This window comes from Phyllobates terribilis, unplaced genomic scaffold, assembly GCF_046119375.1.
Source record: "Phyllobates terribilis strain yellow unplaced genomic scaffold, ASM4611937v1 Scaffold_12__6_contigs__length_324123572, whole genome shotgun sequence".
In the NCBI taxonomy this organism is placed as follows: Eukaryota; Metazoa; Chordata; class Amphibia; order Anura; family Dendrobatidae; genus Phyllobates; species Phyllobates terribilis.
Genome location: NW_027362772.1, coordinates 303,237,857 through 303,250,488, shown reverse-complemented (window position 1 = coordinate 303,250,488; position 12,632 = coordinate 303,237,857). Strand labels below are relative to the sequence as shown.

At 51.3% G+C, this 12,632-nt stretch overlaps 3 protein-coding genes across 4 annotated transcripts in view; 2 read left to right on the top strand and 1 right to left on the bottom strand.

The window, feature by feature from the left end:
• Window positions 1–863: 863 nt before the first annotated feature.
• Window positions 864–6,952, bottom strand: LZIC (leucine zipper and CTNNBIP1 domain containing). 2 transcript variants are annotated; one of them, XM_073657284.1, is made up of 7 exons: window positions 6,575–6,861; window positions 5,250–5,357; window positions 5,020–5,155; window positions 3,702–3,800; window positions 3,465–3,560; window positions 2,841–2,922; window positions 864–1,198 (listed from the first exon to the last, which is right to left on the bottom strand). In XM_073657284.1, the coding sequence occupies exons 2-7, from the start codon at window positions 5,348–5,350 to the stop codon at window positions 1,140–1,142; spliced, it is 573 nt and encodes a 190-aa protein (XP_073513385.1). In that variant the 5' UTR covers window positions 5,351–5,357; window positions 6,575–6,861; the 3' UTR covers window positions 864–1,139. The 2 variants fall into 2 exon arrangements, with proteins under 2 accessions (XP_073513385.1, XP_073513384.1); XM_073657283.1 differs by lacking the exon at window positions 6,575–6,861 and adding an exon at window positions 6,868–6,952 and having other exon boundaries at window positions 866–1,198.
• Window positions 6,873–12,632, top strand: part of LOC141172777 (nicotinamide/nicotinic acid mononucleotide adenylyltransferase 1-like) — a 44,396-nt gene continuing 38,636 nt past the window's right edge. Inside the window, exon 1 of the mRNA XM_073657282.1 lies at window positions 6,873–7,015. Coding sequence (XP_073513383.1) covers window positions 6,907–7,015 — 109 coding nt within the window. The 5' untranslated portion in view covers window positions 6,873–6,906. The remainder of the gene's footprint in view (window positions 7,016–12,632) is intronic.
• LOC141172776 (nicotinamide/nicotinic acid mononucleotide adenylyltransferase 1-like) overlaps window positions 6,957–12,632 on the top strand; it is a 68,600-nt gene continuing 62,924 nt past the window's right edge. The window contains exon 1 of the mRNA XM_073657281.1: window positions 6,957–7,015. The gene's annotated coding sequence lies outside the window, so the exon portion shown is untranslated. The remainder of the gene's footprint in view (window positions 7,016–12,632) is intronic.

Here is a 12,632-nt window from a genome sequence, read left to right as displayed (position 1 = left end):
GTGACATCCAGACATCGAAGGGTGAGACGAGGAGCTACAGGGTATTGTCGGTATTAATGGTATGGCTGATGGGTATGTGAACAGAGACGTCTCGGATAATATTATGTCCGCCGGCCCCTGGAATAAGTGTGCGACTCTTTCCCAGCAATCGCCGGCTCGGCACACACCTGACGCTGCACAATTATCTTAATGGGGGATTAAATTTACAAATTCGTGGCACAGAGAAGATGATGGCGGTGACACAAACGAGGGGGATTATGCTTAATCCTTATCCGCAGCGCACAGGAGCCGAGGAGGAGGAGGCTGAGGACCGGGAAGGAAGATGAAGGAGAAGAAAAGGTGTCAGTGATGTGAAAGTCACAAAAGGTACAAGTGACTGATGTACAGAGGTGGGGGCCTGACAGTGTGAAGAGCCAGTGCTAAATGTATACCCCCCTTCCCACAGCACCGTATGCTGATCGTGTGACATGGCGGAAATGGTTTTGGACCCCTCAGGAGCCAGGTATGGTGACCGCCACCCTCCCCGTCCCCATAAAGTACAGCGCCAAGGGGCTAATGCCAGTGTGCACGACAACTATTATCCCAAACGAGACATGAGCTCGGCGCAGTTGTCGCATCCCTTCTCCCGCTTTTCATACAGAGAATACAAAATAAACGAGTCCACAGGGGGGCGACACTGAGCACCGTATATAGGACAGATGTCGAGGAGTCCACTCTATGTATTGGAGTTAAAAATGTGGGGTGCCAGGTGTGTAAACCCTTGTCCCCCACCCAAGTGTGTAACCCCTGCCCCCCATCTTCCGCCCCATCTCTCTATGGAATCCATTGTTTAATCCAAGGAGAAGAAAACGTGATATTGGTATAATTTATTATTATCGTACACTCACATTACAAAAGAACAAGCCTATGAAAAAAAGTGCGGAGACGACACTGAACGCTCCCGCACATCGTAAAAAGGTTCAAATAAAAAAACTCTACACGGACGGTAACGCCATTATCCACGGGATGGATCCTAGAAAAGTCCCCAAAGTATGAAAACTGCAGATACAAAACTGAATACGAATGTCCTCCGGCCATCACCATCCGGCCTGTGCAAAGTGAAACACCCCGAGGCATCGCCCGCGCCCCGTCCCGACACCTCACTTCTTAGCGTTCTCCACCTCAATACTCGCCAGAGCCAAAACTTTGTCCCCCGATCCTAGAACACAAAAAACAATGAGAACGACTACGGGCAAACAAGGGTTAAAGTAGACCTAACCCAGATCAGGGCAACAAAACCAAACTGGGGGCAACAAACATCACCACCGTGGACACATATATGCATATTATATATATATATGCATAATATATATATATATATATATATATATATATATATATATATATATATATATATGGGGTTTCATATCATTATATAAACACACCGCGTGCAGAATTATTAGGCTAATGAGTATTTTGATCACATGATACTTTTTATACATGTCGTCCTACTCCAAGCTGCATAGGCTTGAGAGCCAACTACCAATTAAGTAAATCTGGTGATGTGCATCTCTGTAATGAGGAGGGGTGCTGACTAATGACATCAACACCCTATATAAGGTGTGGTTAATGATTAGGCAACTTCCTTTCCTTTGACAAAATGGGTCAGAAGAGCGATTTGACGGGCTCTGAAAAGTCCAAAATTGTGAGATGTCTTGCAGAGGGAGGCAGCAGTCTTGAAATTTCCAAACTTTTGAAGCGTGATCACCGAACAATCAAGGGTTTCATGGCAAATAGCCAACAGGGTCACAAGAAGCGTGTTGGCCAAAAAAGGTGCAGAATAACTGCCCATGAATTGAGGAAACTCAAGCGTGAAGCTGCGAAGATGTCATTCGCCACCAGTTTTACCATATTTCAGAGCTGCAACGTTACTGGAGTATCAAAAAGCACAAGGTGTGCGATACTCAGGGACATGGCCAAGGTAAGGAAGGCTGAAAAACCACCACCTCTGAACAAGAAACATAAGCTAAAACGTCAAGAATGGGCCAAGAAATATCTTAAGACTGATTTTTCAAAGGTTTTATGGACTGATGAAGTGAGAGTGACTCTTGATGGGCCAGATGGATGGGCCAGAGGCTGGATCAGTAAAGGGCAGAGAGCTCCACTCCGACTCAGAAGCCAGCAAGGTGGAGGTGGGGTACTGGTATGGGCTGGTATCATCAAAGATGAACTTGTGGGACCTTTTAGGGTTGAGGATGGAGTGAAGCTCAACTCCCAGACCTACTGCCAGTTTCTGGAAGACAACTTCTTCAAGCAGTGGTACAGGAAGAAGTCAGTATCGTTCAAGAAAAACATGATTTTCATGCAGGACAATGCTCCATCACATGCTTCCAACTACTCCACAGCGTGGCTGGCCAATAAAGGTCTAAAAGAAGAAAAAATAATGACATGGCCCCCTTGTTCACCTGATCTGAACCCCATAGAGAACCTGTGGTCCATCATAAAATGTGAGATCTACAGGGAGGGAAAACAGTACACCTCTGGGAACAGTGTCTGGGAGGCTGTGGTGGCTGCTGCACGCAATGTGGATCGAAAACAGATCAAGCAACTGACATAATCTATGGATGGAGCCTGCTGAGTGTCATCATAAAGAAAGGTGGCTATACACCCGAGCTGAATGCTCACACGTCCGATAACTATTCTTCCTTGATCTTCCCTCACTCCACCAAACATGTGCATGCTTGGTTCAGGCAATGACTCATCTCCCTCAAGACCAAAGGATCGATCATGTTAAGATTCAAATTGCCCATTTTTCCCCCTTTAAAACAAAATCTGCAACAATAATATAAGTCATGATTTACCTAATCCGTCTGACACCTTCTGAAACTGGCTGAGGGCCGCACCTGCATTCTCTGCTAAGAAAGCCTCATCCTCCGGAGTCAGCTAAACAGAAAAAAGTAAGTGAGGGAATCAGTTTTAATATTTAAAATGGATCAATCCAAAATCCCAGAGCCCTCAAATCCCATACATAGACATTATATAATATTCTATCTGCAGCCACCACTAGGGGGAGCTCCCTGTATACAGAGATACTGTCTGCAGCCACCGCTAGGGCGAGGTCCCTGTATACAGAGATACAGGATAAGATTCTGTCTGCAGCCACCACTAGGGGGAGCTCCCTGTATACAGAGATACAGGATAAGATTCTGTCTGCAGCCACCACTAGGGGGAGCTCCCTGTATACAGAGATACAGGATAAGATTCTGTCTGCAGCCACCACTAGGGGGAGCTCCCTGTATACAGAGATATAGGATAAGATTCTGTCTGCAGCCACCACTAGGGGGAGCTCCCTGAATACAGAGATACAGGATAAGATCCTGTCTGCAGCCACCACTAGGGGGCGCTCACTGTATACAGAGATACATGATAAGATCCTGTCTGCAGCTATATACTATACACCATATAATTATCTTTAGACATTTTACCTTCTCCCCCAGTTTCCGCAGAGCGGTCAGGATTTCTCCTTTCTGCTGAGTGTAAACATCTCGGGATAATTTTCCCACCATTAGATCTCGGTCCATCTGTAAAATGAGACAAATACCTAATAGTAGGAGGTCGCGTATCACATAGTTTCCCAAAAACGCTGCAAAACCGTGAGTAAACCCAATGACCAGTCCTCTGCCACTTTCGCCATAATTATGAAAATTAAAATTCTCTCTCACCTCGGATAACCGTGTCCTCAGCTGCCCCGGCTGCTTCTTGGCAAACATCCTGATGACCTCCGGGGTCTTGAACGCTTGGCTGATGGCTGCTTGAATGGCCTCAAAGACAAAAGGGGCCGTAATATATGAGACAGAGAGAGTACGACGGCTGCTGCGCCCGCGGCAAACCAGATCACGGTAAGCTCAGAAAAATCCAGTATCAATGGGACAAGATCGGCGCTGGATTGTGAGACATTCTGGATTACTGTAAGGTCATAGAAGGGTCATATAACAGGGTAGGGGACCTCCAGGAAGGCAGGAAAAACTACATAACTTTACCCATCTTATTCAGTGATGGCGGCGCTAATATGGAGGTCCAACCTGCACTGCGCCTCTGACTGTGAATACAACAAGGCCGAATAATAGGGGGTTTTCAGAAGTTAATATTTAGTTTTAGAAAGGCTGCATAATAATAATAAAAAAAAAATGGAAGTACAACTCACCTTACCGATCCCTTGCAGCTCCCAGTCCAATGCTTTACTGGTGCAGAAAAATGCAAGCCCAGCCGGGTGGGGGGCATTTCCTGCTTTTTCCAGTGTATTCTCTCTGGCCTTTCAAGTACTGACTTTATACATTTTGCACAGAATGTGTACTGGGGACTACTGATTTGCTCTAGACTGCAGTCCTGTGCACAGCGAGTGCAGGGAAACCTAAGGGCGGGTTTACACCTCCCAATTTGTGGCATTAAACGACCACCGATCAGCTACATTTTCGCAGACTGATAGTATTTATTAGAGATGTTCTCGGCAGCACATACTGGTTACACAGGACAACGTGCTGCCAAGAGCAATGATTTTTAAGCAATCTTAAACCTTTCAGCCAACAAGCGAGCATTTTGCTCATTAGTCGAGTGATCGGTAACCTGATTATCGGGAAGTGAGCGTTCCTGGAAAAGGGGGCACAGTGATCTCAGCAATTCAAAGTGACTGCATATGCTGCCAATGAGCCATCACTACAAGATCCGGAAAACCCTTTAAGACAACACTTGAATTATCAGATGTTGGATTTAAGGATTTTTTAGTGTTTTTCTTTTGCTACAATGATTCTTGTAGGGGCAGGTGAGCTCAGTCATCGGGATCTGTTGGGGGTTGTAATTTCCCCAACAGCTGGAAAGCCGCAGGTTTGTGATCCCTGATTAAGGACTTATTCACATGAAGGATTTTATGATTCCTGTGACGGCCATTCCTGATCCAACCTCTGGTTTCCTGACCTGAACTAATAGTGCCATATCGGATGATGAGGTTCCTAGTCCGGGTCGCAGCCATAATTAGTTTCTCACCAGCTGCATCCCGCCGAGCTCATCCACCAGCGTCATGTTCCCTGCGATGATTTTCTGCAGAGAGTCGTTGAACTCACTCAGCTGCTCCAGCGTCTCTTTCTTAGTCTCTTCATACTCGTCAGCGTCCAGCTCCTCTCTAAGAGGAAAATGAGGATACTACTCCACGCTCACATATTGCACGGCGAAGGGATTCATCATGCTGCTGTACATAGACAATACCAGTAGGATACCTGCATTCCTCCAGGTCTTGAAGCTGTTGCATCAGACGATCCAGCTGCTCTTCCAAGTTCTGGCGGAGTTTACCGGTCTCGCTCTTCCCTCTTGACGCCATCTTGTCACTAAGCAGGGAAAATGACAAGTGTTATAATCCTCCACAAGACCCAGAATGTAAGGTAATAGGTGACATGGTGACGTAAACACTAGCGATCGGCAGCTGCATCGTCCTGCCAGAGACGACCACACTGGATGGCTAGGCTCCTGTGCAGACCAGTGTGGCCACCAGGGCTGTGAAGTCGGTAAGCCAAACCTCTGGCTCCACGACTCCCTCATACACGGCTCATGTTTAAGTGATAAATTTACAGTAGGACACATTTTTCTCAGCTAAAAGTCTAGACCCTTAGATCAGGAATAGGACAGACATTTATAGGACATTTCATAACTTTTCCAAATTCTTATGAAAAAATATTCCCCACAAACTGTATTGAACTACTGTACCCAATTTATTATATATTTTAGGAGTTGGAGTTGGTTCAAGTTTATACTGACACCACCAAAATGGACACCGACTCCGACTCCACAGCCCTGGTGGCCACTGCTTACAGGTACTGGTGAAATGTAACGTCATATGGGAAGATGGCTGCCGGCCCAGCACTGGAGCTGCAAGGGCTGGAAATGGCATATTCTGAGAAGAAAAGTGCTACCGGTGGATCGTCCCCAGACCGTACAGAGGGCGCGGCGCCAGGGTCCCCAGACCGTACAGAGGGCGCGAGGGTCCCTAGGCCGTACAGAGGGAGCGGCGTGACGGTCCCCAGGCCGTACAGAGGGCGCGGCGCGACGGTCCCCAGGCCGTACAGAGGGCGCGGCGGTCCCCAGGCCGTACAGAGGGCGCGGCGCGACGGTCCCCAGGCCGTACAGAGGGCGCGGCGCGACGGTCCCCAGGCCGTACAGAGGGCGCGGCGCAACGGTCTCCAGGCCGTACAGCAGGTACTACATAAGAGCACCCAGGTCACGCAGCGGGTACGGAGTGTATGGACCTTATATCCGGCACTATGTTCAAATAATTGTTTTTTTTCATTCACATCCCAACATTTTCTGTTCTGGATTTTCCCCGTTCATTGTAATGGGGATCCTAAAGCCCAGGATTACACCGCTGCTCCCAAACATTTCCATTTTTTTTTTTTTTGCATTTCTGCAAAACAAAAACGCACATGAAACACAGGAGAAAGTGCAGTAAACTTGTGCGGATTTTCTGTGCAGAAACGCTGCAGATTGCAATGTGAGGACTGAGTCGGAGCAGCACGCGTTAGCTGCCAGACAAGCTGCAGATTTTACCCACCGCCGGTGGAGGGCGCAATCAGCAATGCAGTCCGCAGCTCGTGTTATGACTGCAGCACAGAATCCGCAGCTGATCCTGAACACGACGTATGATGGAGGCAGGACACGTCCTGGGGCTACATGCAGACAATGAGCTGCCACCTCCCTCCTTTACACTGCAGCCTGGACAGAGACATGGCCCTAGCCGGGTGAGGACAGGGCCGGGTCACCGACCACAGCCGCCCGCGTTCTCCCCGCAGGTGACAGGTGACAGGTGACACAGACACACACGTCCGCCACATTACTGCTCCCTACCTGCTCCGGCGCTGGCTTCACTAAGCTGCGCGCATCCTGATGACGTCACGGGAGGACAACCAATGGACGAGCGGGGCTGAGGTTTCGTCCAATGAGAAAGCGCTTTTCTTTTCTTGTGCAGCGCTTAATATCTTCCCCCACGTGGACGGTGAGTACTGGGGGTTGTAGCGTTCGGGAAGCTCAGGTGACAGATGTGTCGCATTCCTGCGTCACTTGTGGCGTTTGTGCAGGTGGAGCAGCCTGCAGTGCAGCTACATGACTAGTCAGAGGGGTACAAGGACAGTACATGTCATGTGCAGGAGGAGCAGCACTGGTGGGGGGCAGGTGCTCACCTTGTCCCGGTGCAGTCACCGTCCCTGACTCCTGATCCTCACCTGCATTTCTCCCAGCTTTGGGAATATTGGGAGATATCCTGTCCAGTGACGACCCCTGACCTCGTCCGGTTCACTTTTACCAGTTCTGCAGGAGTAAGAAGAAGGCTCTGCCATAGATCGTGGTTGGCAATGGAGGAGGACGGAGCCCAGACTGAGCTTCACACACCCCGGCCTGGTCCAGCTGACCCAGAGATCTGCCACTGACCTCCGGGAAATCGAGAGGGCTCCCAAAATCGAGGAATATCCTCTGGACCTGGGGAGGTGGGGAGGTATGCTCATCTCATGATGGACCCTACACTCCTCCTCACTGTGTCCATGGCCATCAGAGACCCGATGTTCCAGGCTACTCCGGCATCAGACAGAGATTGTCCTGAGACTGCGCGGCCTCCTAGTTGTCCTGAAATAAGTCCTTATCCTTGTAGAACAGCCTCCGTATGAAGCGCACTGTGTACCGCTTCACTTGTCTGTGGCCTTATGGTGTCTCCTGCCCTCACCCTCTAGAGGCACCCATCTACTTCGCTCTTGAGACCCCGTCTCCTGCCCCCTACCGGCCCTCTTGGGACCCCCTGTCTCCTGTCGTCACCGGCCCTCTTGGAACCCCCTTCTCCTGTCGTCTTCCCGCTAACCCTCTTGGGACCCCCGTCTCCTGTCGTCTTCCCCCCCGGCCCTCTTGGGACCCCCGTCTCCTGTCGTCTTCCCCCCGGCCCTCTTGGGACCCCCGTCTCCTGTCGTCTTCCCCCCCCCCCCGGCCCTCTTGGGACCCCCGTCTCATGTCGTCTCCCCCCCGGCCCTCTTGGGACCCCCGTCTCCTGTTGTCTTCCCCCCCGGCCCTCTTGGGACCCCCGTCTCCTGTCTTCCCCCCCGGCCCTCTTGGGACCCCCGTCTCCTGTCGTCTTCCCCCCCCCCCCCCCCGGCCCTCTTGGGACCCCCGTCTCATGTCGTCTCCCCCCCGGCCCTCTTGGGACCCCCGTCTCATGTCGTCTCCCCCCCGGCCCTCTTGGGACCCCCGCCTCCTGTCGTCTTCCCCCCCCCCCCCCCGCCCTCTTGGGACCCCCGTCTCCTGTCGTCTTCCCCCCCCCCCGGCCCTCTTGGGACCCCCGTCTCCTGTCGTCTCCCCCCCCCCCCCCCGGCCCTCTTGGGACCCCCGTCTCCTGTCGTCTTCCCCCCCCCCGGCCCTCTTGGGACCCCCGTCTTCTGTCGTCTCCCCCCCCCCCCCCCCGGCCCTCTTGGGACCCCCGTCTCCTGTCGTCTTCCCCCCCCGGTCCTCTTGGGACCCCCGTCTCCTGTCGTCTTCCCCCCCCCCCCCCCGGCCCTCTTGGGACCCCCGTCTTCTGTCGTCTCCCCCCCCCCCCCCCCCGGCCCTCTTGGGACCCCCGTCTCCTGTCGTCTTCCCCCCCCCCCCCCGGCCCTCTTGGGACCCCCGTCTCCTGTCGTCTTCCCCCCCCCCCCCCCCCGGCCCTCTTGGGACCCCCGTCTCCTGTCGTCTCCCCCCCCCCCGGCCCTCTTGGGACCCCCGTCTCCTGTCGTCTTCCCCCCCCCGGCCCTCTTGGGACCCCCGTCTTCTGTCGTCTCCCCCCCCCCCCCGGCCCTCTTGGGACCCCCGTCTCCTGTCGTCTAACCCCCCCCCCCACCGGTCCTCTTGGGACCCCCGTCTCCTGTCGTCTTCCCCCCCCCCGGCCCTCTTGGGACCCCCGTCTCCTGTCGTCTCCCCCCCCCCCCCCCCGGCCCTCTTGGGACCCCCGTCTCCTGTCGTCTCCCCCCCCCCCCCCCCGGCCCTCTTGGGACCCCCGTCTCCTGTCGTCTCCCCCCCCCCGGCCCTCTTGGGACCCCCATCTCCCCCCCCGGCCCTCTTGGGACCCCCATCTCCCCCCCCGGCCCTCTTGGGACCCCCGTCTCCTGTCGTCTCCCCCCCCCCCCCCCCCGGCCCTCTTGGGACCCCCGTCTCCTGTCATCTCCCCCCCCATCCCTCTTGGGACCCCCATCTCCCCCCCGGCCCTCTTGGGACCCCCATCTCCCCCCCCGGCCCTCTTGGGACCCCCATCTCCCCCCCCGGCCCTCTTGGGACCCCCGTCTCCTGTCGTCTCCCCCCCCCCCCCCTCTTGGGACCCCCGTCTCCTGTCATCTCCCCCCCATCCCTCTTAGGACCCCCGTCTCCTGTCATCTTCCCCCCCAGCCCTCTTGGGACCCCCGTCTCCTGTCGTCGCCTGCCCTCTTGGGACCCCCGTCTCCTGTCGTCCCCTGCCCTCTTGGGACCCCCGTCTCCTGTCGTCCCCTGCCCTCTTGGGACTCCTGTCGTCGTCCCCCTCGGCCCTCTTGGGACCCCCTCTACTGCCCACGACCGGCCCTCTTGGGGCCCCGTCTCCTGCCCTCGTGGTGGCCAATCTCCTGCTCACCCTCCCCGGCTCTCTTGGGGCCCCGTCTCCTGTCCCAGGGATCTCATGGGGCCATCAACCTTTCTAAAACCTTGTTTGGACCCTCTGTGTTACCTGTCTGTCATGTTCTTCCTCTGAGTAGTCCAAATATTATGGCCACAAGCTTCATCCTTTCCGCTTCCTGCTGCACATGTCGCCTTCTTGTCCTTCATCTGTGATTGATGACTTTATAAACCTGGTTCCTTCCAGGGCCTCTCTGAGGTACTGGACCCTTTCCCTGTAGGACATTTTTTTTTTCTTTTTTTGGTCTGTGCGTTACCAGGATTGCTACTTCCTATAGGTGGCGCTAGAGTTCTAGTTCTCTTCCTCTCTGAAGAGACAATTTGAACCAGTGACAAAACAAATCACTAATTTTCCCTCCTGAAAAGATTCTTTGGACTCTACATAGTAATGTTTAAAGGATGGAAAAGAAATAAACAGACTTTATTAGAGAATTATGAGTTAACAGGGGAGGGTCCTCTGTTTAGGACCCTCATATCCTGGTCAGAGTGGAGCGGTTATAGAGCGTGTCTCTCGCACTGGCGGACCCTTCCTCTACTGCCTTACACAGATTACCTGATAAAATTTGTTGTCTCGGTGGTGTAATGTAATATTTTTCCTCTGGGGGCGCTACAGAGAAATAGAAAACAGATTAGAGCTGATCGCTGGAAGTCCCGGCAGTGGGAAACTTTGTGATCCCCCCTCATCGAGGGTAAATATCTTCTAAATTGAAGACCCTCATTTAGCTGCATGTAATGACCCTGAGGTTACTTATATAACAGACCTAAATCTGCAGGTGGCTTTATTCATATATTCACTATACTAAGGATCCTGTCCAGTTCCCTCGGTGTGGTGGCTTTATTTATGACTAATCAAATAGAAACCCTTTTAAAATAAACCAATAAGATCAGATATACTTTTGTTCTCATTTTATTTCATGAAACATTGAGCTTTACGTGGTGTCCTGCAGCACAGAGTATTTCAGGAGAGGAGTGTACTAATGTAGTGGAAGGCAGGGACCTTGTCCACATGTGATAAGATTAGTCAGGACAGGACCTGTAAGGAGGGTGGGAGTTCACAGACTTCTCACCTCTTAGTATAAATCACTGTTCTCCTCCACCACCATATCAACATGAGGTCTCCCAGCCAATCACAGGTGACTCAACCTTTCCAAACTTTATGTAGTGCAGGATCATCTGAAGCGTCTTTATTAGTGTTGAGCGATACCTTCCGATATCAGGAAATATCGTATCGGATTGGATCGGGCCGATACCCAAAAAGTATCGGATATCGCCGATTCCGATACCGGAAACCAATGCAAGTCAATGGGACACAAATATCGGAATGAAAATAAACCCTTTCTTTCCTTGTAGGTTAATTCTACATGAAGTAAAACAACTAAGAATAATGTAGAATGACATGAAAAGCCGGCAATTCATCAGCGGCATTCACCGGTACCCGACAATTTACAACAGAAAGAATAGAGCTTCACACATAGATTAGATAGATAGAAACATGTCAGTCACATATATATGAAGTACAGTGACAGTGTTGCTTACTGTACTTGTCATTTAGTGTAAAGGATTTATTAAAAAAAATATTAGTGTTTTCGTGCACTGTCTCTTTAAAAAAGCCGGCCGGCAATTCAGCATCTGTACCCGACAATTTATAACAGACAGAATAGAGCTTCACACATAGATTAGATAGATAGAAACATGTCAGTCACATATATAAGAAGTACAGTGACAGTGTTGCTTACAGAACTTGTCATTTAGTGTAAAGGATTTATTTAAAAAAATAATAGTGTTTTCATGCACCGTCTCTTTAAGAAAGCCGGCCGGCAATTCAGCATCTGTACCCGACAATTTAGAATAGAAGGAATAGAGAATCACACATAGATTAGATAGATAGAAACATGTCAGTCACATATATATGAAGTACAGTGACAGTGTTGATTACTGTACTTGTCATTTAGTGTTAAAATAAAGGATTTATTTAAAAAAAAATTGGCGTGGGGTTCCCCTTAATTTTAGGCTCTAGCGGAGGTTAAGCAGACAGCTGGGGCAAATGTTTGAAGCCTGGGAAGGGGGTAATACCCACGGAGCTTCCCAGGCTACTAATATCAGCCCCCAGCTGAATACCTAGCCTTTACTAGCTATTAAAATGGGGGACCCCCCCAAAAAAATGACGTGGGGTCCCCCCTAATTTAATAGCTAGCACAGGCTAGGCAGACAGCTGGGGGCTGATATTAATAGCCCAGGAAGGGTGCCATGAATATTGGCCCCCTCCCAGGCTAGAAACACCAGCCGTCAGCCGCCCCAGAAATGGCGCATCCATAGGATGCGCCAATTCTGGCACTTAGCCTCGCTCTTCCACGCTGCCCTGGTGCGGTGGCAGGGGGTAATAGGGTTGGGGTTGATGTCAGCTTATAATGCCAGCTGACATCAAGCCCAGGTTAGTAATGGAGAGGCGTCTATAAGACACCCCCATTACTAACCCCATAGTCAAAGTTAAAAGAAAACACAAACACCCAGAGTAAAGTCCTTTAATTGAAATAAAGACACAATTCTTTATTGTTCTAAATTAAACCATACTTACCATCACGCCCATTCCAGCTGAAGCCAACGATCTCCTGCAATAAAAGAAAAATAATAAAGCAACCTCATCCTTACCTTTCGATGGTTCCCAGGACAGCTCCAGCTCTGCTACATCGAGATGACAGGCTGGACCGCAGCAGAAAGCTGCCATCCAGCCTGTCATCCCGCAGACACTGAGAAGAGCAGGCATGCTTGCGCTCCTCAGTGTCTCTCTGTGACGTCATCCAGATGAGCCGAGTTCATGTCCAATGAACTCAGCTCACCTCATGCACGTCACTGACAGCGTGGGAAAATTCTCCTGCACTCAGCGCTTCAGCGTGAGAATTCTCCCACGCTGTCAGTGACATACATGAGGTGAGGTCATGTCCAATGAACTCAGCTCA